This window comes from Electrophorus electricus, chromosome 10, assembly GCF_041902795.1.
Source record: "Electrophorus electricus isolate QZ-2024a chromosome 10, ASM4190279v1, whole genome shotgun sequence".
Lineage (NCBI taxonomy): Eukaryota > Metazoa > Chordata > Actinopteri > Gymnotiformes > Gymnotidae > Electrophorus > Electrophorus electricus.
In genome coordinates, this window is record NC_137506.1 from 10,586,212 (window position 1) to 10,612,447 (window position 26,236).

The 26,236-nt window shown below is 41.8% G+C and overlaps 1 protein-coding gene across 1 annotated transcript; it reads right to left on the reverse strand.

Annotated features, from left to right (window-relative positions):
- Positions 1–15,690: 15,690 nt before the first annotated feature.
- Positions 15,691–17,243, reverse strand: LOC145659323 (eukaryotic translation initiation factor 4 gamma 3-like). Its single transcript, XM_081721014.1, has 3 exons — positions 17,090–17,243; positions 16,027–16,131; positions 15,691–15,934 (listed from the first exon to the last, which is right to left on the reverse strand). The coding sequence occupies exons 1-3, from the start codon at positions 17,216–17,218 to the stop codon at positions 15,872–15,874; spliced, it is 297 nt and encodes a 98-aa protein (XP_081577140.1). The 5' UTR covers positions 17,219–17,243; the 3' UTR covers positions 15,691–15,871.
- Positions 17,244–26,236: the final 8,993 nt, after the last annotated feature.

A 26,236-nucleotide genomic window follows, 5' to 3' on the forward strand; every position in this document is an offset into this window, starting at 1 on the left:
ACATACATAGAATATATATATTTATCTTGCATATATATATTTTTCTCTAAGCACCCCTGTTTCTTTTCCTCAGTTTGGACAGAGCACTCTCCACCATTTCACTGCGAGTTATACTGTGTATGACTATGTATGTGACGAATAAACTGAACTTGAACTTGAATTTGAGATCCGGCTACAGAGGACAGAGGGCAGAGGGTAACTTGGAGGAGATCGAAACTGAAGGACTTGTCACTTTGAACCAGTTCCTAACAAGAAGTACGAAATACATAAGATCTACCTTAAACATTGATAAGTGCAATAAACAATAAGTACTAGAGTACTACTAGACCAGCAAGTAGTAAGTTGCAGTAGTTTAGCTTTGAGATCACAAGAGACCGCACAAGCACCTGGGTAGCTTCCTGCGAATCCTTCGTATGTTACAAAGGAGAAATCTGAAACATGAGTTGAGAATGACAACTGGTTGTCCAAAGTTATGATCGTGATACCAGGGAGTTCTCAAAGGGAACTGTGAGGTCCTTATAAGGGCTGGGAGTACCCGGGATGTACAGAAGGTTGCATGTTAGCTAGGACAGCTAGCTGGATCATTCGCTTTCTATCCATCTTAAAACTGCCAAAGTCTCGAAGTAAACATCACTAGTGAGTTATTCTACACATCTGGCATTAGCAGAGTGTTACAATAATAACAGTTCACCGCAGCAGTAAAGCAATAAACACTTGTCTTATGTAGCCGACAAGCTCGCAAAATACATCAAGCCCGTTGTCATAGCAACCAGCACTTAGCTTGCTCGAACTAGCCTAGCTAAGATAGCCTTAATGGGCTAAAAAAGACTCATTTCTACGCCAGGCACACATACTACAAATACATATTAGCTACATAACTGTTCCAATAAATGCGTGTATTTCCATGCTATTCATTAATTTTCCTGTATGTGCACAACTGTAGACCGGGGGTTCTTTAACGTAATCCTCTTCGCCATTAGCTTAGCTAGCTAATAAAGCTAAGCTAGTTAGCCAGCCTAGCTAACTAACGGATATGTTTCAATGTGGAGACGCAGTAAGAGTGTCTAATAATTTGAGTTTGTTTTCAGTCGGTACGTACACTCAAACGGTGTCATACAGTTATTGAATAAATCAGCAGAAGCTGTTATTAAAATAATTTTCTGCGTCCTTTCGAGGTCTTACCTTGACAGTGGTGAAGCTTAGCAGTGGTAACCTACATACGATTCGCATTAAAGAAATGAAATACAAAAAAAAACCATCTTTCTACGGTCAACCGAGAAGTCCATGTCTTTGTGAAATTTATTCTATGAGAATAATTTAATACTACTTGCTTTGGAAAAAGCAAACACTTCATGCCAAACGTAGTGTGCACAGCACAGTAATTGCTGTAGAAGACACATACATGTATTTTCACAATACACAGGCTGTTTATGTCTGTTCAGTACTATACATCATAAAATCAAACACAATGGGTCATGTGTTGTTTGCTATTTGTTTATTTTTAAAGAACTGTACATGCCGGCGTTTTCATAATCTTCATGGAGAGGTGTCCGTTTTAAAATCAGGTGCGGCACTCGAATTTCCTCCGTTGTTCCAGGCGACCAGGGTGCGGTTCTGCTCACAAATCACTGCACCAGGTAGGTACCAGTCAAAATACGTGGTTGAAGATACCGTGAAGTTGTTGGTTTTTGACGGTACTGATGGAAAGGTGAACAAAGGGCTGATGTTTTTAATGAAGCATTAGATGGGGGGCAATTGCATGATTCATTTTATCATAGTGTGATATCATTAATATATAAAAAAGGAGATCCTTGTAAGTTGGATAATTGGAGACAGGTTAACCCTATTGAACTTGGAGTACAAAATTTGTGTAAAAATAATTGTTAATAGGTTGTCAGAAATATTGAATGATATCATAGAGTTGGAACAGATATGTGTGATAAGAGGAAGATACATGTGGGATAGTTTAGGAGAAATAAGGAGTTTGGTTACTGAAGGGTCTGAGAGGGATTTTTATATAATAGGACTGGATCAGAAAAAGGCCTTCGATTATATTTCTAGAGACTACTTATGGTGTACATTGGAACATTATGGTTTTCCAGAGAGGTTTGTAAATATGATTACATTATTGTATAGTAAATCAAAAGTACAAATTAATGTTAATGGTGTGTTAACTGAAGATTTTGAAATACATAGAGGTGTTAAACATTAATGCCCATTGAGTGCTGCATTATATGTCATCGCTATTAGCCCACTATTATATAAAATTAAAAATGATCAGCAATTACAAGGTGTTCAAATGTTAGTTATGGAAAGATGGAAAATATCTGCATACGCAGATGATGTGACGGCTTATGTCAAGAATCAAAATGAGTTTCATATAGTTAAGAGACACTTTGAAATGTATGAAGTTGTGGCTGGAGGGAAATTAAATGAAAGTAAAAGTGAAGGGGTATGGATAGGAGATGGGCAACCTGTACCAATAGATGTAGAAATAAAAAATGAAATTAAAATATTAGGTTTGATGGTAGTAAATGGTAGATATAGCGAATGGAATTGGGAGAAGAAGGAGTGTGAAATTAAAGTAGAATTGGGAAAATGGATGGTGTCAAACTATAAGACTAGAAAACAGGAGGTTAAGACCTTTGTTTTGTCGAAATTGTTGTTTTTGACTACGGTTTTTGTTGTTTTTGACTGAGAAATGTATTAAGAGGTTGAATAAAATGTGTGTTCGTTTTATTTGGGGAAATAACAGAGAAGTGACAAAATGGGAAATTATGTACAAGTCGAAAATAAAGGCGGATTAGAGGGAGTTGAGTTAACTCGGAAATTAGAAAATGCCTTTTGCAAAAATGTAACGAAAGCTATATTTCAGAATGCAATTTGGGTAGGAGATGTAAATCAGTGGAAAGAAAAGAGGCAAGTCAAGAAAACATACTCCTTATTTTAAATTAGTATATGGAGATTTTTTGTTTAAATATAGGCAGCTTAATATTGATTGGAATAAGTCCCCAAATAAAATGATAGATAAAACAATACAAGACTGTGATTTTGGGGGAATGTCAATTATAAGGGTCTGACAGTGACAGAATGTGAAACCTGTGTTAAAGATGTGCAGTCTAAAAGTATCTTGGAAAATGTTCGAGATACTGCATGGCTTATATCTGTTGGAAGACTGCCTGTACGATGTATTGTCAAATGGAGTTGTTTTGTTACAACAAAGGAATGTCCGATGTATAATTGCATAGCCGATGAAACGATAGAACATTTATTACTGCAGTGCACAAGGACTATTGGAATTTGGGAGAAAATGACAGGTATCGGGTTTAAATGGGATCGTAACAGGAAAAGTATTAGGTATGGAGTGTTTAATGAGAATTTGACTGAGAATGTGAAGGACCTTTGTTGGATGATTGTTTGTGTGACAAATTCGAAGATTTGGAAAACACGATGTAAGATGATTATTGAGCAATGTATAATACCTGCAGAAATAGTTTTTAAACAGATTGTGTGTGAGTTAAAAAGGTTGAAGACGTTTGATATGAGAGGAACAATTCCCTGGACTCTTTTGGACATATAAATGGATGATGTATACCTAATTTACAGATGTAAAGTGTGTTGTTAATTATTAATGTATAGAGTGAAGGTAGTCTGTGTCCTCTGGTAGATATTGTTTGTGAGGTTTTTGTGATGGAATGTTTGTATTGAATTGAATTGGATTTTCTTAATAAAGTCAATTTAAAAATGGAGAAAGGCTTTCCTAGAAACATTATTTATTTACGTGAGCTTCGAACAAGAGGGTGGGATCCATAACGCCAAGATCTTTAACCGTTAGATAAGATGTGATTGGGAGACCATTGAGGTTCATTGAGTAATTAGAGAGTGGGGACCTAGCTGACTCTGGGCCTAATAGAAACACCTCTGAATGTCTCCGAATGTTAGAAATTAATTAAAAATACTAATGTCAATGTATTTACGACACATGCATTTAGGACATGTAAGTTTTTCAATCACAACAAAACATGTTGTTGTATTTTTTGCATTATGCTTACTACAGAATTAACAGTCAAAAGTTCAGTGACTTTGCATGCAGAGTTGTAACTCTGCTTATTACTAGAACTGTGGCTAGAATCAAAATCAACGCTAGTGTCATTCCTAAATCCCCAATCAGCTAGTCGTAAAGTTAACATTCAAATAGAAAATAAAAATGCAGACTTCAGAATTAGTTAAATAGCTGAGGGAATAGAATAAATTATCCGTTGCTACCCCTGTCTTTTATCATCCCTCCATCCCTCCATCCCATGCCATCTTCCTCTATTATTTGCTTTTCTTTTCTGGTATCTCCTTATCTCTTTTAAAAAAAAACATTGGCCAAAAGCAGCTGCATCATTACCTGGTTTGGGAACTGCACCACCTTTGACCGCAAGACCCTCCAAAGAATAGTGAGAACAGCTGAGAAGATCATTGAGGTCTCTCTTCCCTCCATCACGAACATCTACCGAACACGCTGCATCCGGAAAGCCACCAACATTGTGAAAGACCCCACACACCCCTCACATGAACTGTTCACCCTTTTGCCATCTGGAAGAAGGTACCGCAGCATCCAGTCCCGCACCTCCAGACTGTGCAACAGCTTCTTCCCAGAAGCCATTAGACTCCTGAACTCTGGCTAACTCCAATTCCAATTCAGATTCCAAAATGGGCACTTTTATACATGCTTATAGACAGTCATACACACACACACACACACACACACACACACACACACAAACACACACACGTACATACCTACATACATACATACATATATACATATCTATACAAACACTCACACATTGTTTTGCATTGGACTAGTGCTAAAGTCAAACATCACACAATTAAACTATGCACTCCTGTTGCAGTCTTGCACATTATCCTACTTGCTGCTAGAGTACTGTACTAAACCAGCACTGTAGCATGTTGTCTGTTGCACTGTTGTTTTCAGGTTGCACCATGGTCCTGGAGGAACATTGTCTCGTTTTTGTTGTGTACTTGTATATAGCTGAAATGACAATAAAACCTCTTGAACTTGAACTTGAACTTAAAGTCCCTCCGGACAGGCCAAGCCCTACAGCCTTGTACCGGGCCGCAGGATCAAGCAGCGCCTGTGGGAAGCGCTCTTCTGTCCGACTCTACGAGAGGAAGCGAAGCCTGATGGACAGTTCGACGTGACTGAGAGCTTCTCTACTCCAATTTTCAACAGCTTCATGCCGCGCTTTGAAGTGGACATGAGTGGAGAACCCATGCCTGAACAGCCTAAGAAGAAAAGCCAAAGACACTGACCATTTATTTCCACTGAATTTAAATGACCATACTCCATAATGTAAGCTTAATTATTATTATTGTGATTGTTATTGTCATCCTTGTTTGTATTATTACTATTATTCTTCTTATTATTGTGATTGTTGTTATTAACTTTTTATATTCTATATGTAGAGTTTCTGTATAGTTTAAAATTGGTTTAAGCTTTTCTTAATTTTAAATTTAGTCAATCAGTCTGTCCCTTGTAAAATAATTGTGTAATAGTTCATGAGATGTCATTGTAATAACATTTTTAAATTATTTTGCATTATAATAAATTTACTGTAAATAACAATAACTTTAAATGTTTAAGGTGTGGCATCTTAAATAAATTGATAGAACTGGACATCTTTTTTCTAACGTTACAATTCGAGTCTTAATTTACATCTCTTATCAGTGGAAGATGCACTTGCTCACACCTTTCCTTTAGATTCCTTTTGTACACACTACAGACTGTGACCATGAGATGCTTGAATGAAAATTGAACATTCACCCTTGTGTATGAGTGCCGAATGTTAGCTAATGCATCATGATGAGCCTATCCTTGTTGAGTTACTTACTGAGATCATTCTCTTAGCAAGTTCATTACACCTTGTGTACTTGTTGTAGTGCAGTGAGCAGTTTCAATGTTAGTTACAATCTTAGTTATCAAAGACTCATTCCACCCAACCACAATACATCAGAGAGCTGTTTTGCATGTCAGTGCATCTTCACCTTGAACCACAAAGTTAAATAGCTTTTAGGCCTGGTTCAGGCTTCAGTTCTTACTTCACAGTATTCTCACTGCTGAGCTGAGTATAGAATTCATTTTGTGAAAATAAATGTTTTCCCTCAGAATAGGGAGACATATCTAGAGTTGTGGGGCACAGCAGAACCACTTCAAACTGGCAGTGTTTGAGTGCTGTCATATGGCAGATTAGGTCTAGTGGAGCTCATTTGATGGTGTAGATAAGAAATTTGGGTAACATTACTGAAGGGCACTGTTCAGAGTGCTAGATGACTCCCACATAAGCCCTTAATGACAATTGACATAAACATACATAAATGTTTATGCCAAAAAGCATCAGCTGACATTAAAAGCTGCTTTTGACATCTTTGATATGAAGTTAACATAACTAAATCAAGTGGCACATTTTTGGTAAGATTAGGAGATATCATAACGCTAGGTGGGGAGAAATTACATCACACATTATAACAACTGACTTTGCAGTTATGTGGTTTTTTTTATAACTAAAATGAAATTAAATTTTAACAAAATGTTTAATTAATAAAACATTTTATTCTTTAATCCTTTAATGAAGCATCATGTTCTTCAGGTCAGTGAAGACCTGCCAAAAATACTGCGGGTCATTGTTAATCTGCAGCATCTTGCCACTCATGCGGTTAGCAATGACCAGGGATCGGGCCCAGGAGGCCCCTTTGTTTTCCTCCACCAGGAAAGCTTTGGCTGGGTAGCTGATCTCCTCACACATGTAGGAGCAAGACACATACAAGCATGTGAGCAGCACGGCCTGTAGCTCCTCCTTGGTGGCCACCTCAGCTGAAATGATGTCACGGCACAGCATGAAGAGAAAAACCACGGTGCCTGGAATGAGGAAGCTTTGCTCCTGCCATTCTGTCAGTGTCACGTAGCGGTCCACAATGCGCAGCCACTGCACGGGCTCGTCAGCAGTCAGGTCCTTCAGCAGGCAGCAACGCCGGCACAAGAACGCACCCAGGCATGTGAGCAGCTCGCTGGTGGAGGACTGCATGAGCAGTCTAGGCATGCTTTCAGTGCTGGCCTGGCCCAGCCTTTCAGGCTTACTCGCAGTGGCGGACTGGGTTAAAGAAACATCACAAAAGACAGTTCACAACTGGAACCGGATTATGAGTGATAACAGTGGGCTCAACACCTTCCTGTCTTTTGTCCTCATGTTGGTTGATAACGGTACTCACAGTAACTCCATCCATGCCTTCGCCAGAGGCAAGCTTCATGGACCGCTTTGTCTTGGGTGACAGAGCTTTGCCAGAATGTCCTCGGAAGAGCAGGGTAAAGAACTGGCATTTCTTGACTCTGGTTTTCTTTTTCTTTTCTATCTGAGATGCTGTCAAATCCAAGACGCCATAATCCTTAACACAGATTGGTATGGACAATGCACTACCCATATTGTATGGATCAAGTGGAATGTGAACAGAAGAGAGTAAGGTGGAATTAGTATTTGCGGAGAAAAACGGTATATCGATATTAGTACATCCATGGCTTATTAAATTCCATTTAATTAAATTCCATTTAAATTCCATTATGTATTCAACACTGGCTACAGATGTTATGTAACAGTCACCCCAAACGCAATCCACGCGCTGTCTTTTCCCCTTTACCGGCACGCGCGCACTTAAACGTTCCAGTGGAGCAAGGAGTAAGCATAGTTTAGAACATGCGATGCTGATCCTTGCGTTCCGTGGATCAATTACTTTGGGACAAATATGTTAAATATGTCATACCTGAAAATGTGTGTGCTGGTTTTCTAATCAAACAGCAGGCTCCAATGGATAGCAATGCTGACCACTTCAAAATGCAGCCATTCTCTTGTTTGACGGCACTTGTTAAAAGCGTTGAACTAACAGAACAAATGAGGGCTGACGTTCAGGTAGTCTGCCACATTAATGTCTAAAGAACCAGTCACAAAATGCGACAAAATCTGTTCCTCTTTGGCTAAATTGACTGACACTGAATTTTAATTTTTCTGTTGAGTTATCGTTAGCTAGCTAGCTTTGCGAATGAACCTAGCTTGACTATCATGTTAGTGTTTTATTTTCTTTATTTACTATAATTTTTTAACCAACTAATTGTAGCCAGCTTGCTGTGAGACACCAGATCTAAAATAATGGACCTGCTGCGTTGTATTTGTAGAAGCAATGGCAAATATGACGGGAAACTCGCTAGTGCACCCGGGTTACCTTGCCTACTGTTGAAAGTACAATCGACCATGGCAGAGACATAAAACTAGCAATCTAGTTAGTTATCTGATAATATAACTTTACCCCTCTAATATTAAGGGATTACCATCACAGATGCCTGTATGTTCAGAAAACCCATCCCAATTAGATAGTTTTAAGATTAAATATTTAAATAGAAAATAAAGATGCAGACTCCAGAATTAGTTGAAGAGAATAGCTGGTCCCGTCGTTTATTGCAACTTAAATATAAACATGCTTTTGAGGGACCCTCCGGAGAACGTCTGAGGGGTACACAAGAGTTTAATTCTTATAAATTTTTTCAAGGGTAATTATGGAAACTACCCTCATTTTTTGCATATTGTTCTTTGTAGTTTCCACCATTATGCTCAAATTACACATGCCATTATAAAAGCTAGTCACCTATGAACCTGCGGGCTTATATAGAAGGGAAAATAAACTATGGACTATTCCTGCTCTGCATTCTTGCGTATTTATTTATGCTAGGCTGTACATAACGCAGCCTTAAAAACATGGGATAAAAATACCCATGTAACACAATTCAGGTTCTGTCTAAATATATGGCTAGCTAGCTAGTTATTTTACAATCCCATGTAGCACATATATCGTCGCGAATGTCCTGAACAAAACGCTCTGTACCTAATCCCCATAAATGACATATCTCTCAATGAATAAAAACTTGTATGCTTCAACAGTATACAGTGGGAGAAATGGCGATCACCTTTAAAAGGAATTCTTACTGTAGGCCTATTATAAACAACATGGAGGAAATTAAAATAAAAATACTTGAGTCAGACCGTGAGCACAGGCTGCTAATAAATCAGGTAAATGAAACTGGATGGACTGCTTAATTTTGTAACAACACAACATTTATGGTGACAAGGATGTTTCACACATACACTCTTAAGTGATGCTGACCTCAATATCCATATTTCACATTGTTACTGTAACACTATAGATGAACCTAAACCTCACATTCTCGTCACCTTGATAAGCTTTTTGAAAGTTCCGCTCTGCACGTCTCTGAAAGGCAGGTGAGTTAATCTCCTGGAAACATAAAAGCATGATCCTAAATCTTTCACTTTGTTCTTATATGCGAGTTGTCAATAATTCAAAATTCTTGTTAAAACTCTGGAACTCTGTTGCAGCTCACTCTCTCTGTTTTGCATTGCCGGATCGCTGGACAGGAGTATGTCCAGCTTTGACACACGTGCCCTGCGCTGACCAGTACCACCAGCAACCACAACACGTGGAGACGTAATCCTCTTTAACTACTTGTCCTTCCTCCACGTATATACACTCAAAACTGCAGTTTAGAGTGGTTAATGGCACTTACGCCAGCACACTGTACCGGTTTGTTCACCTGTAGTCAGAGATGCACGGACCCGTTGGTGCGTATGCGTAACTCGGAGCAGGTGCTGCTCTACAAGGTTATGCTGCTGCTTATTGTCACTCTCTCACGAGCACAAGCCCTCATCTACTTTAACAAGGCTAAGTCACTGATAATATAATAACAAACATGTTTGACAAAATACTAGGTCATGGTTTGCAGTCTGAAGTACTTCTGACCTGCTGAGAGTTAGCCTGATTTGATTTAGCTTGTTCTTAACCTTTGTTTAGTATGTTACGTAAAAGATCATTCATTAGGGTTTTTTTAATAGGCTGTAGTAATTTCAGGAGCTCAGGCAGGGGCATATTTATATTTATGAGTGGCTATGCAACACCCACTGAAATAAAGCTGAGGATGTCATTGCAGAGGTAGGAGGAGCCAGAGCAGAATATTACATTGCTTGAATAGTGGCTCTGTCTGCCCTGGGGGTATTATTGAAACCCAAAGGCTGAAAGGATGGGGAGAGAGAGAGAGAGAGAGAGAGAGAGAGAGAGAGAGAGAGAGAGAGAGAGCGTGAGCGAGTGAGCATGTGTGAACATATTCTTGTCACGGTACGGCCCCTCCGCCCAAACGTCTCCCCGTGTGTGTTTGCTTGTGTGTGTGTGTGTGTGTGTGTGTGTGTGTGTGTGTGTGTGTGTGTGTGTGTGTGTGTGTGTGTGTGTGTTCATCCGTGTGGCCACGCTCCCTTGTGTTTCACGCCTGCTCTTCGTTGTGTTGTTAATGTTTGCGTATATAAGTCCTTTGTGTAAACGTTAACGTTGTCAGTGTTTGATCCCACGATAGCCTTAGTGCTACGTTGTCTTCCATGTCAATAAATAAACATCGTTGTATGCATCACTGCTACTCTTTTGTATCCTGCCAAGCCTCCCTGCGTTACAATTATGATAAAATTTGATAAAATACTAGATCATAGTTTGCAGTCTCAAGTACTTTTGACCTGCTGAGAGTTAGCCTGATTTGATTTAGCCTGTTCCTAACCTTTGTTTAGTATGTTGCGTAAAAGCTCATGGAAATATTTCAGATGTAACATACATGTAACTAACCTAGTAGAGCAAAATTACAGAATTGTAAGGAGGAAGTGACGTTCTTGGGGCATATCATTAAGGGAAATACACACAAGCTGTCTCAAAACCGACCACAAGCCATAATTTCGCTACCTAAACCATAGTGGCATACTCCCCTCTTACTGTTTTAGTCCCACACGCAGTACACCGAATACTGCAGGACCAAAGAGTGTCACACTTATCAGCCCAGTGGTAGCTGAGATACCACACCACCCTCTTAGATATGCCTAATATAACTGTCAAAAGGTGTATAACACTGAACCCAGCTACACTCCTTCCTACGGATGAGGATGGAGATCCACAAGACTGCACAGCAGTCTTAGCTGAAGTATATATACCGCGGGTTGATCTCTTTGAAGAAGCCATAAGTAACTCAGACCTATGCCTCTATGTGGATGGGTCAGCAAGCAGGGACGACACAGGGGTCAATAGGTCAGCATACGCGGTAGTAACAGATCATGAAATATCTAAAACAGAAGTATTACCATCCTCCTATTCAGCGCAGGCTGCTGAACTAGTAGCACTGATGGAAGCATGCAAACTAGCTGCAGACAAAACAGTTAATGATTTTGGAGCCATATGGAAACATAGGCAATTCCTGACAAGCTCGGGTAAATATATTAGACATCACCATCTTGCTAGAAGCCATTTCGCTGCCAAACACAATTGCAGTTGTAAAGTGTGCAGCTCACAGGACTACAGAAGACCAAATCAGCAAGGGGAATAATTTTGCAGAGAGAGTAGCAAAGGCAGCTGCAACTAAAACCGCTGTGCAAGCAATACAGGAAACCACTGCTACCCCACAGGCCACATTACGGGAGATTCAATCAGGGGCTACCGCCACCGAGCGCTGCAGGTGGAGACAACTAGAACCTCCTGTTAACAACCCACACTGCTGTCAAAATAGAAGAACGAGGAACCTGGGTACATCACACACACTGTAAGAAGGCTCCGACACCAGCCCCAACTCCAAGCAGCAGCACCCAAACAGACTAGGTCGGGACTGTGTTGAGTAGGGTGTTAAAGCCAAGGCCTACCCTTTCGACACTCGGAATCGTCAAGAGACGGTAGAGAAAATCAGACACAGCTAACACAGTCAGAACATAGACTGCATATTAATATGGATGAAGAATCCCATGACTTATCAGAAGACTTGTTACCATTTCAGGGTCCCAACGCCACTGAGGCAGAATGATTAGCAGCTAAATGCCAACAAAATATAGCATGTATGTCAGCCATTGTGCATGCCCAACATATCGAGCAAGAGTGCCTGGTGTGCCAGCATACCAGTGTTCCAAGGACTGTAATCCCTCTGAAAAACACAGACGTAGGAGAAGTGAATATGACAATCTCTATGTGCCAGGTTATTAATCAGACCTCAAACTGTCCCAGTCCCACTAACCCCGCACCACCGAAAATGATGCTGCATGTGGCAGCTAGAAAGGGTGAGATATGTGTATGGCAGATGAAGCAGCAGGTGCCGGTAGGCTGGTCCAGATGCGTCGACTATGTGCAGGTGCACAGCAATGGCACTTGCAGTGACTCCAATAGCAGTTCCCTGTGGAATTGCTCCATGACAACCCTGCAGGGGTATTGGAATGTAATGTGGGTCAGTGGTTCGGTGGTCTATGGTGAATTGCCACAGAACTGGACTGGTTGTTGTTATCCAGCTGTAGTGCGCCCAAGGACGCAGGTGTATACACTTCCCCATGCCAAGCAGCACAGGGTGAGGAGAGACATAACCAGCACAGACTATTGTGGTAGAATTCTGATGGACCCATGGACCATTCCGGGTGAAACCATTGGTTGGTCCCTTTTCCTGGGCGGTGGCACACTAGCAGACCTGCAAAAGATCAATGGCTTAGCTTATCAGTTACTGCAAGTAGTTAATGACACCTCAGCAGCAATAGGTGCCTTAAAGATAGAACAACAAGTGATAAGGGCAGCAGTGCTTCAACATAGAATGGTACTAGATCTCCTAACCATGAAGGAAGGAGGAGTGTGATTAACACTTCCTGCTGTTTTTACATTCCAGATCTCAGTGCTAATATTACTGATTATATGAATCATATGCGATCTGCCTTCACTCCGCAGCCTACAGTTCCAGGTGGATTCTGGGACTGGCTGACGGCCTGGTTGGGCAGTTGGGCAGCGAACCTAGCAGCTGTTGCATTGCCCATTCTGCTACCCATTCTTCTTCTTCTTCTGTGTTTACCTCCTTTTTTTGTCATAGCGTGTCAGACGTCTTTCTAGTGTGTTCACCATGCCAGCGCTCAGCGGCCATGCCAGTGACCAACACCAGCTCTTTGAAGATATTCTGCTCCCCAAGATGGGCGGTGCTGGTGATCCACATGAAGACATCATAGTGCTATTTGCTGAATTAATGTGTGATAATGTGTGATATAGAATAAAGGGGGGAAATGTTGTGGAAATTTACTTTGCTTCATTTTGTGGAAATTTACTTTGCTTTATTTTACTTTGCTTTATGTTTCTATAGTCACAACATAACAGTCTGCAGATAAGCGTGTGAGTCAGGGACACCAGCTGCTCACACACCGTTCTAACCATAGAGATAGAAGAAGCCTTCAGCGCTCAGGCTAACCAAAACATGAATTAGCAGATACTCTGTAGGAGTTGTTTTTCTTTTTTTTCTCTTTCTTCTGTTCTGTGTATAAGGGGAGGGGGACCGTACTGCGGGTCAGTCCTCTTACTCTGTTATACAGGGGACAGAACTCAATAAACTTTTACTCTTTACTACTCAATGCATAAAGCTGTCTGTGTTTGATGTGCTCTCATTTTCCCACCACATCCATTTAGCAGTACTTCTGAATAACCGAAATGGCTTAAAACAGCTGAGGGGATGTTTGAAACTGAGTGATAAGATGTTTAGCAATTTATATATAATAATACAAGGCAGTAAATTAAATTTGGATGAACTGGACAATAGTACCTGGCATGAAAAGTACGTCGTAGAGAGAGTAACAAAAAACTCAACCTCTCACCTCGCGCTCTGAGATGTCTCCGTCACTGTCTGTAGTGTCCTCTAGGATACTGCTGCCCTCACTAAAGTGTGTCACCCTGACCGGGTCAAACATCTCTTGAACATAATAACTACACAATGGAAAATCAGCTTCAAGTGCTGCATTGAGCAAGAGTGCACTGTAAATGGCCAGATATAAATGGCAATGTCAGTAGTAAATTTATATATGCAGTCATGAAACAGGACCTAGCTGTAGAGCACAGCTTTAAGGTGCATATATTAATCTGCTCTTACCAATCATCCTCCTGGCTGTGTCTTGCTCTTTTGGCCAAATGTTTCTCTTCCAAAGCAGACAGACCAGACTTGTTGCTTATTACTCCATGCACTATAAATAATGTATAATGCCTTGTAAACAATGGAACAAGGGAAATTTGAATTGTGACTACTCTGTTAAAGGGGCAGATAAGGCACACCACCCAAACCCCCCAAAAGCTGTCCTGTTATCCCTAATTGCTATGCAATAGTCCTGTGATTAACTCAAAGGCTGGAAAAGTTTCACCTTTCTCTATTTGAATCCTGAAGGCTGTTCGGTTCCGTCGCCCACAATCCATCCTGTGTAATTAAACATTCACATCATAACTCGACCCCGTGTAATAGGGCAAACTCACTCGGATGGGGGAAAGGATTACAGACTACCTGTACTGCTGCCGCAACTCTGCGGCCATTCCAACAACATCCACATACATTCCAGCAACATCCTATTATAGGACACAGTGGGTTTAAGTACACCCATTTAGTAGCATGTTGGACCTTCTTTGGCCTCCAGAACTGCGGCAATTCTTTCTGGCATAGTTTCCACTATGTGCTGAAAATACTCTGCAGGAATCTTGGTCCAATATTCATAGGATATTTTCTCTCAAATTACATGGAGGGACTGACATGTTCTAAACTGCCTGTTATACTCTTACAGCTGCTTTGAAATACAAAAAAACATATTTATCTTCCACTCCACTCAAGAATGGCCACACTTGGAATTTCCCTTGGCACATTTAAAACATTGTGTGAGCCAGATAGCTTCTGTTTTCAACCTTCCAATGCTCTGAGTAGTAGTGTTCCATGCATATGAGATGCTTCAACACGTCCATGCGTGTTGTAAAGAAACACAGTGTAAGCAGTATTAATGAAAGTGCATCTCTACCTCAAACTCACCAGTGTAACAATTACAGTGTTTGAAATCTAATTTTAAATGGCGATCAGCCTTCTTAACAAATCTCCAAAAACAAATAAGCAGAACTCACCTTGTTGAGTGTTTGTGTTTGTTTGTGTGTGTGTGTGTGTGTGTGTGTGTGTGTGTGTGTGTAGTTTTAAGCATAGCAAGGCACTTCAGGGTTGCCAGGTGGAGCCTTCCTGAAGACCCTGATACTGAAACAGCATTAAAAGCTGCAATGGCACTGTAGTTGTATTTATCTGCACTAATACAGCTTTGAACTATTGCACTCTTACATACAATAAGTTTCTGTGTACCTGTGTACATTTCTGTGTACCTTTAGTAAATAAAGGGATTCTATTCTAATATTACAAGTGCTAGAAGTACTGAAACTCCAAACAGTGAAGAAACCAGTGGAGCTTAATGACTGGTCAGATGAAGAGAGTGAAGTTGTTTAAATAATTATTGAGATTCAGACTCTTGCAAATATTTTGACACCAATTTCACTCAGATTGGTGTGAAAATCCTAGGAAAAACCCAAACAAACAAAAAAAGTGAAATCTAGTGGGCAGAGCCTATCTGAATTCAGAAGAAACCAAGGAAGAATAAAATAAAAATAAATAATATTATTTCTATATTCACCTCTGCCTTTTGTTTTGAACATCTGCAAATGTTAAATATAGTTTTATCTGCAGTTCATAAAGGAAAAAACAAAAATACATTAGAGTCAGAACGTTTGTTTCTTTGTCACAGTTTTATTATTGTTTTGAATTATTATATTGTCTTTTAGCAATTGTCAATTGTCCTTGGACTTGTCCTCGGCCTCGCACAGCCAGGTGAAAAAGGCTGTCACGGATTTGAGGGCCACACCTTTGCCTCTTGTTGTGTTTGGACAGCAGCTGCTGGTGCACCTTCCTCTGCTCCTCAAGTTTGGCCTACTGATGGATCTGTTCAATGGTCTTGGGCCCGTGGTCAGCTCGCTGCGACACCCAGTTATGCTAGAAAAGCAAAATCAGCAGATGCATACTTTTGCATCACCATGCGCTGGAATGGCAAACACAAACACACAAACACAGGCAGAGTCTCTAACCAGTCGCAGGTCGATGACGTCCTGGAGCAGGAAACGAATGCGTGAGGAACCCCTCCTCTCCTTCACTGTCTTTTCTATATATTTAAAGTAGTGATCCATTTTTGGCTGAGAGAGAGAGAGAGAGAGAGAGAGAGAGAGAGAGTGTAAGAGAAACGTAGAAAAATTTCAGGTATTCTACCCCTTTCGATTCGATCAGGTGTGCTCTCAGCTGAACTCATGTCGCAAGACGTTTATGACTCTTATGTAAACCCTGCTGCCTTGCACGTTGGTCAGTGCTGTAAAGCAGTTCACTGCCACTGTGGGTGTAGCTGTGCTGTCATCAGCTGCACTTGGCTTTGGGGAATCCAGGGTGCAGCAGCAGGAGGCGGCAAACGTGGAGGAGGCTGTGAGAGCAAAACCTTCTAACAGCTGACCAGTCCTGAATAAAAGCCTTTCATTTTGTCAGCTGCAGTAGGAGCAGAGCTAACAACCACACTGACAACTTCACTAAACAACATGAACTTGGACACTTTTAAAATCATTGCCAAGGCCTAATAATACACTGATATCAGCGCAGCATGCTAGTCGCACTATAGATGATGATCCTAATTAGTTGGCTACCCTGTAGTCAGAGTGCAGGCAACAGGCAAGCAACAGAAAACACTGACAGCAAAACTTTTATAGACAACATTTCAACATGCTTGTTTTTTGGTTAAAAGCGTGCATGGAGAAAAAAATACACAATAAAAAAGACCAGGAAAATTGAACACATATAACTGTCAAACTAGTTGGTGACTGAACTGTCAACATCACAACTGCTGTTCCTACTAGAGACAAAACTGACAGTCAAGATACAATATCCAAAACTTCTTCATCCAGTTTCGATGTGTAAAGTACTTGTTGTGAAAAACGCAACACAGACCAAATCTGGATAAAATAGGCACAGTCGCTGCACTGCACACTAGCACTCATCTACACATGCCCCGTAAACCTTTACATGACATACTAAAGATAAACCGATGCAAGTGCTGAGCATCTGCTGAGAATATTAAATCAACCCAGACCAGGCCCGCGGCCTGCTTACCCTGGCCTTCTCCAAGTCCAGGTCTTTGCCGATGGCTGTGAGGAGGTGGCACAGACGCTCCAGGCTCTCCTCGTTGTGGTTCATGAATAATTTGACCACGCAGTCGTGCATGATGGCCTCCGACAACATGCGCAGCTTGAACAACTCCCCGATGAACTTGATGTTACCGATGGACCTCCTGTGGGCCTTGTCCTTCGCCTCCTCCAGATCCTCCTCCAGCCTCTCCTGCTCGCTGGCCTTGCGAGGAGTAACCAGAACAAAGACAAAAGCAAGAAACAACACGTTTGGCCCCGATAACGACCTGGCCGCCTCCCAGCACTGCTGCCGATTTCAGTCCCCTTTCTCCTGATCTGTGGGTTGGTGAGTCGGGTAAACTAGACAGGAGTGCTGCTTACTGAAGTGGTCGCTTCCAGCTGGTGCCGCAGCTTCTCCAAAACATCATCGTTGACCTTGTCCTTCTCAAACTCCTTCTGACAGCGGTTCAGCAGCAGCTTTTGGAAACTCACAGTGCTGGTGGGCTTGTCTGCCATGGGCACTTTTAACTACACAGGAAAGACATGTAGGAGAAACACTTGGGTATAAGATAGTGTTGAGAGTTCTGTTACTAAATAGAAGCTGATTAAAGCTCCATGTCTGTTTAGAGTGGTTCAAACAGAGTTCACTTCTGTGTGGCATTTGCTTTTGTATGGAACTTCAGCAGCAATGTATGGGAACATGTTACTCACCATAGCCAGGCAGCTGCACATATTGCCATAGGCCATAGAGAAGCTGGGCTCATCGATGGCTTTTTCAAAAACCAGGTCAACCACGCCTTTGAGGCGCTCCTCCGTGTCGATGGTGAGGTCCATCACCTGCTTCATCAGCTGGTTAAACATCTGCGGAGGAAGCTCTGATTTCTCAGGGGGATAAGAGTCTGGGGTGGGGGCAGGAGTGGGAGCTGGAGCTGGGACGGGTCCATGTGCAGAGACAGGGGCAGGAGCAAAAGCAGGACTGCCGGGCTCTCGTCTCTGCACAGGAGGCTCGACTGGCCGTAGTGCTGGTGATGAAGACTTCAGCATTGCACACTCAAGCTTTGGCTCGTCATCTACAGCCAATCACAGATGAGGGTTGGGAAAGTTGAACCACCAAAAAGGGGGAAAAAAATTCAAATAAAATAATAATCAGTGGAGTCAAAAGCAAATCATCCACAAAACTAGTACTAGTTTCATAAGGAAGTTCATGCATGTGCTAGCTAGCCCTAAACCAGCTGTGTGTGGGTGTGATGTAGTTAGAGGGTTGAAAGGGACAGTGAGGCCTGACCTGGTTTCAAGTCCACAGGAGCAGGAAGGACCTGAGCACTGTCCACGTTATACATGACATTCCCCTGCTCTGCTACCTGGCTGTTCAGCTGCTGGGATTTGAGGTAGAAAATGTGAGAATAATGAGGGTGTGGACATAAAACCTAGCAAAAGACAGAAAAGATGGAGAGAGAGAGAGAGAGAGAGAGAGAGAGAGAGAGAGAGAGAGAGAGAGAGAGAGAGAGAGAGACTGCACACATGCAGAAGAAGGGGAATGGCAACGAGGGTGGGGGGGTGAGCACAGCACAGCACAGCATAATTAAAGTTTACAGAGAGGCCTTTCCTCAGAGAAGCTGAGGTGCTCAGGATTTGGCTGAATCGTTCTTATAGGGCCTTTATGTGGGCTGTCTGTATAGTGGGAACACGAGGGAAGATCAGGAGGATTCGAGTGGTTGTGAGGGAGAACTAAGATGGAGGCAGATGAAAGTATAGGCACGGCAAGTCGGAACATCAAAACACATCTGAGAAGCCTTCTTAAATCAGAACGGCCACAATCACACAAGCTACTGGAACAAGTCAAATATGACGGAGGAGGGTCAACGGTGCGACCGAATCACTGAAGGAGGAAGAGAGAATGGCTGGAAATCAAACAACCAGCTCAGAGCTTATTATGAGGGAGGACTAGATGAGAGAGTACTTTGACCTGTGGAGTGGATCACGCGAGCTGATTTCAGTTAAGCACCTAGTTATGGAAACTATAAAGACTAACATTGTCATAAAAATGTGCTAGGGTTAGAATACATTCTTTGCTCGCTTCAAGGCTACATCTAGCAGCGCTAATGCTAACAGCGTTAATGCTAACAGCGCCAGTGCTAACGGCGCTAGTGCTAACAGCGCAAGTCCAAATGGCACTATCGGCGCAGCCAATGGCACATGCGCGGGGCCCACCATAGAACAGCGCCCTCTCATCATCACGGAGAGTGACGTGAGGAGAGTGTTTAAAAGGGTAAATACCAGGAAGGCGATGGGACCAGACGGTATCTGCGGGAGGGTCCTCAAAGCCTGCGCAGATCAGCTAGCCCCGGTATTCACCGACATCTTCAATCTCTCCCTGACGCTCGGTATCGTCCCGTCCAGCTTCAAGCAGTCCACCATCGTCCCCGTCCCAAAGAAACCTCGACCCTCCGACCTCAATGACTACCGCCCTGTCGCCCTCACATCAGTCGTGATGAAGTGCTTTGAAAAGCTAGTCAGAGACTTCATCACATCTTCACTGCCAGCCTCCATGGACCCACTGCAGTTTGCATACCGCCACAACCGCTCCACTGACGATGCAATTGCACATCTGCTCCACACTACACTGACTCACGTGGACGAAGGGAGGGGAAATTATGTTAAAATGCTATTTGTCGACTACAGTTCAGCATTTAACACTATCATCCCCTCCCTACTCACTACTAAGTTGGGGGATCTAGGACTGCATACATCCCTGTGCGACTGGATCTCCAACTTCCTAACAGACAGACCACAATCAGTACGGGTGGGCAACTGCGCCTCATCCACCCTCATCCTCAGCACTGGAGCTCCTCAGGGTTGTGTCCTAAGCCCCCTGCTCTACTCACTGTACACCTACGACTGCACAGCCACTTCCAGCTCTAACATCATTGTCAAGTTTGCTGACGACACCGTTGTCATGGGTCTGATCTCGGACAACGACGAGAGGGCCTACCGGGAGGAGATTAAACACCTGGAAAACTGGTGCCAGGAAAATAATCTCCTCCTAAACGTCAGTAAGACAAAGGAGCTGATCGTGGATTGCAGCAAGAAGCAGGAGCGGCACTACCAACCAGTGAGGATCGGTGGAACCACGGTGGAGAGAGTAGATAGTTCACATCTCGCAGGACCTGTCCTGGTCCCGCCATACCAACTCCCTGGCAAAGAAGGCTCGTCAGCATCTTTACCACCTCAGACGCCTAAGAGACTTCAGACTGCCCTCCAAAGTACTGCGGAACTTCTACACCTGCACTATCGAGAGCATCCTCACGGGGAACATCACAGTCTGGTTTGGGAATAGCACCAAGCAGGACAGACAAGCACTCCAAAGGGTAGTGCGTTCAGCAGAGCGCATCACTCACACGGAACTTCCTGACCTGCAGACCATCTACTACAAGCGGTGCCAGACCAAGGCCAGGAAAATTGTGAAGGACCCCACACATCCCAACAATAGACTCTTCTCTCTGTTGAGGTCAGGGAGGCGCTTCCGCTCCCTGAAGACCAAGACAGAGAGGCTGAAGAGGAGCTTCTTCCCACAGGCCATTCGGGCCCTGAATCAGGGAAACTGATAAACTGTGGGGACCACCACCACCATGTAATATAACTGTATATCTGCACATCTGTATATATAGATTTATACTCAATTACATTGTTACACAACAACTGTAGATATGTTATTATACAAAATGGATCTGTACATTCTGTAGATTGTGTACATATTTACCCAACCATATTACACCTGCACTGTACATTCTGTAGATTGTGTACATATATACCCAACCATATACATTGTACACTGTGTATATAATCATAATATACATATACTGTACATACATTGTTAATATATTTTTGTACATACATAGAATATATATATTTATCTTGCATATATATATTTTTCTCTATGCACCCCTGTTTCTTTTCACATCAGTCGTGATGAAGTGCTTTGAAAAGCTAGTCAGACTTCATCACATCTTCACTGCCAGCCTCCATGGACCCACTGCAGTTTGCATACCGCCACAACCGCTCCACTGACGATGCAATTGCACATCTGCTCCACACTACACTGACTCACATGGACGAAGGGAGGGGAAATTATGTTAAAATGCTATTTGTCGACTACAATTCAGCATTTTACGCTATCATCCCCTCCCTACTCACTACTAAGTTGGGGGATCTAGGACTGCATACATCCCTGTGCGACTGGATCTCCAAGAGGAGCTTCTTCCCACAGGCCATTCAGGCCCTGAATCAGGGAAACTGATAAACTGTGGGGACAACCACCACCATGTAATATAACTGTATATCTGTACATCTGTATATATAGATTTATACTCAATTACATTGTTACACAACAACTGTAGATATGTTATTATACAAAATGGATCTGTGCATTCTGTAGATTGTGTACATATATACCCAACCATATTACACCTGCACTGTACATTCTGTAGATTGTGTACATATATACCCAACCATATACATTGTACACTGTGTATATAATCATAATATACATATACTATACATACATTGTTAATATATTTTTGTACATACATAGAATATATATATTTATCTTGCATATATATATTTTTCTCTAAGCACCCCTGTTTCTTTTCCTCAGTTTGGACAGAGCACTCTCCACCATTTCACTGCGAGTTATACTGTGTATGACTATGTATGTGACGAATAAACTGAACTTGAACTTGAATTTGAGATCCGGCTACAGAGGACAGAGGGCAGAGGGTAACTTGGAGGAGATCGAAACTGAAGGACTTGTCACTTTGAACCAGTTCCTAACAAGAAGTACGAAATGCATAAGATCTACCTTAAACATTGATAAGTGCAATAAACAATAAGTACTAGAGTACTACTAGACCAGCAAGTAGTAAGTTGCAGTAGTTTAGCTTTGAGATCACAAGAGACCGCACAAGCACCTGGGTAGCTTCCTGCGAATCCTTCGTATGTTACAAAGGAGAAATCTGAAACATGAGTTGAGAATGACAACTGGTTGTCCAAAGTTATGATCGTGATACCAGGGAGTTCTCAAAGGGAACTGTGAGGTCCTGATAAGGGCTGGGAGTACCCGGGATGTACAGAAGGTTGCATGTTAGCTAGGACAGCTAGCTGGATCATTCGCTTTCTATCCATCTTAAAACTGCCAAAGTCTCGAAGTAAACATCACTAGTGAGTTATTCTACACACCTGGCATTAGCAGAATGTTACAATAATAACTGTTCACCGCAGCAGTAAAGCAATAAACACTTGTCTTATGTAGCCGACAAGGTCGCAAAATACACCAAGCCCGTTGTCATAGCAACCAGCACTTCGCTTGCTCGAACTAGCCTAGCTAAGATAGCCTTAATGGGCTAAAAAAGACTCATTTCTACGCCAGGCACACATACTACAAATGCATATTAGCTACATAACTGTTTCAATAAATGCGTGTATTGCCATGCTATTCATTAATTTTCCTGTATGTGCACAACTGTAGACCGGGGGTTCTTTAACGTAATCCTCTTCGCCATTAGCTTAGCTAGCTAATAAAGCTAAGCTAGTTAGCCAGCCTAGCTAACTAACTGATATGTTTCAATGTGGAGACGCAGTAAGAGTGTCTCTAATAATTTGAGTTTGTTTTCAGTCGGTACGTACACTCAAACGGTGTCATACAGTTATTGAATAAATCAGCAGAAGCTGTTGTTAAAATAATTTTCTGCGTCCTTTTGAGGTCTTACCTTGACAGTGGTGAAGCTTAGCAGTGGTAACCTACATACGATTCGCATTCAAGAAATTAAATACAAAAAAAAACATCTTTCTACGGTCAACTGAGAAGTCCATGTCTTTGCGAAATTTATTCTATGAGAATAATTTAAAACTACTTGCTTTGGAAAAAGCAAACACTTCATGCCAAACTTAAAGTGTGCACGGCACAGTAATTGCTGTAGAAGACACATACATGTATTTTCACAATACACAGGCTGTTCATGTCTGTTCAGTACATATACATCATAAAATCAAACACAATGGGTCGTGTGTTGTTTGATATTTGTTTATTTTTTAAAGAACTGTACATGCGGGCGTTTTCATAATCTTCATGGAGAGGTGTCCGTTTTAAAATCAGTTGCGGGACTCGAATTTCCTCCGTTGTTCCAGGCGACCAGGGTGCGGTTCTGCTCACAAATCACTGCACCAGGTAGGTACCAGTCAAAATACGTGGTTGCAGATACCGTGAAGTTGTTGGTTTTTGACGGTACTGATGGAAAGGTCAACATGGCACCCGGAATAATGGCGTTTTCCTCCACAGGTGTTCTTATTAGGCCTCTTGGAGAATTAATTGTAGAAGTGCCTGATCTTCGTGCTGCGAACCTCCAGCTTTGGACACGTTCTGCCCAGAAATCTATCCGCTTCAAGATTGGTCTAATGGGCCAGTCATTGCTCATCCTCCGCCGCTCTTGTTCAGTCGGCAGAGGGTGGATTTTCGTCCTGCTCTGTCTCTGTCCCATTGTCAAATGCGCTAACATTTGCTGAACTTGAATGTTATTAATTCGGATGTCAGCAGGGGTAACATTTCAGAACTGTTGTCAGTGTAGATCATTTGAATAAACGACTGTCCTGTTTGTATGCTACGAGCTGCCATAGCTGCAGGTGTTTGGTGACTAGACCAGTCAGCATGCAGGAGTCTGCCTATGTTCAGTTAGAACAGGCATCAGTAAGACAAGACTCGCTGTACGCACTCATTATCTTAATACTGTTCATTAAATTAAGTCAGCGGTTTATATTGAGTTTACGTCATTTGGTACGACGAATCTACAGCCTTGAATTGATTTCTGCAGTGTAATATGGATATAAATGTTAAAATGTTCTATTACAGAACACGACACCTGTTGCGTTTTATATTGGTAAATCTCTGATATGACCGCTGTAACATAAAGTTGCGGTTATAAGTGCGTGAAACATTTTGATCGACTGAAATGTAGATGTATGTACATGTAATATATTTGTGATTGTGTAAATCATACAGCTATTCTTATTCTTATGGCTAGCTAAATAGATTGCAATTTCGTCGTCTTCAAGGCATGGCATGGTGTTTATTCATTCGTTGGCATACAAAATGACGCCTTTTCACGTTGTGGAACTACAAATATGGCGGCCTTTTTTCTTTAGCGTTTTAATGACGTAAAAGCAGAGTCTCACCGTAAAGTCGGGCAGGAGGATCTGGACTCATTTATTTTTTCGTATCTTCCGCCATCTAGCGGTCAATAACGGGTAGTCTTGAATTGATTTCTATCGCGTAAAACTTTGGATATAAATGTTTACATTTCCTGTTGCAGAACAGACAAAGTATAGTCAACCAGTTCTAACCTTTTGATAAAAACTTGAACTTCAAAGTAGGTGAATCTATTTCCTTAAACCAATCAGATCACAGTTCATTTACATAACATCAATGCTTTGAGTGCTTTAGATATGAGAACATCACAGTGATCTTTCTGCTCACACATCAGTCAGTCTATAATTCTGTATTATGTGTTTCTATAGCTTCCAACTTTCATGAGTTCCTTGAATCTGTGGAGAAAAGTGCAGACCAATGTAGTTTCTTATTTGTGAACATTTATACGTTTTATGTAATTTATTTATCATTTAAATGTTTTATTACTTTTATTTTATAGACATAAGGACAGAGAAAACAGTTCATATACTGAATGAATTGTTACAAGGTAATATTTTCTAGACTGTGTTTACCATATGTTTTTATTTCTAAACGTTAATGCAGTGTGTTAATCTGTCACACCGAGGCAGAAGGGGTGAATCTGATATACCCCTCTTCCATTGTCAACTATTCAGAGTCCTCCAGTGGAGCTCATACAACTAAAAAACACATACAGAGGTCACTGGAGGTTCTAAGTTACATCTAAAGTGGTCTAGTTGTGACGTTGCGAGGATAAGCAGGATGCGGGGACGAGGCACGATGAAACGCACTTTTATTTTTGCAAACATGCAAAACATACAACAAAGCTCAAACACTATGCACATCTCAAACACCAACACACGTACTATGACACACGAGACATATATACACCCAAGCCGATTACACATAACAGAGAACAGGTGAACGACACGAGAGGGTGTGGCAACACAGACGAACACACACACACCAAGATGTTTGAGGAGGTGGCGGGGCCACAACATGACACTAAGCCTATACACACTGTTCCAAAACTACCCTGTAGGGCACCATCTCCATGGAAGTATATTTTTAAAAGCATGTTTGATAACCATATTTATACTGGAACAATGTAATCAAATGTGTTGTGTTTTTTGTTCCTCTCTAAGACCTTTCGGACACCGATATTCAGATTTGAGTCTGGGCAAGTTGAGAAACCCACTGTGAGGGTTTCTGGGTGCTCTGGAGGAGCATCCAGAAGTTGTACACCTGCACCAAGCCTGAGACCCCTCTGGCACTGACACAATTGCCCAGGAATGTGGGCATGTACCTAGACTATGAGAATGGGCAGCTGTCTTTCTATATCGTGCTAACATATCTACATATTTATCGGAAACCTCCGGGAGAAGAAGCTGTATCTCCTCTTTGCACTGCTGGACAGACACACTCATGACACTGTACTCATCAAAAGCAGCACCAGAGATGCACTGAGTCATATCCCGCTACACACCTCTCAGGCCAGCTTGTTTGCACATTTTGTCATAAAACTTAAGATGTCAGTTGTTGCTGTTATATATAAAATTACCAAATTAAAAAATAAATAAATCAAAAAGTACTTGTGGCTAGAGAAACACAGCCAATCACATAAACAAGATATAATGTCAGTACTGTTTGCGGCAGGTGTTTCAAATGTGCCCAGACTCATATTCAAAAATATCCATGTTTCAACAGTTTGAAGGTGGCCATGACAATAACAGTCTGGTGGAAATTCCACAAGATACCAAACTCCACACTCACACAAACTATTCATTCTCCCATTTGGAACAATCCAGAATTTACCATGAACAAAAATATTAAACTTTACATCTTGGATAGAAAAAGGCATTACACACCTTAAACATATTTATCATAAGACTTCTTTCATGTCACGCCCACAACTAG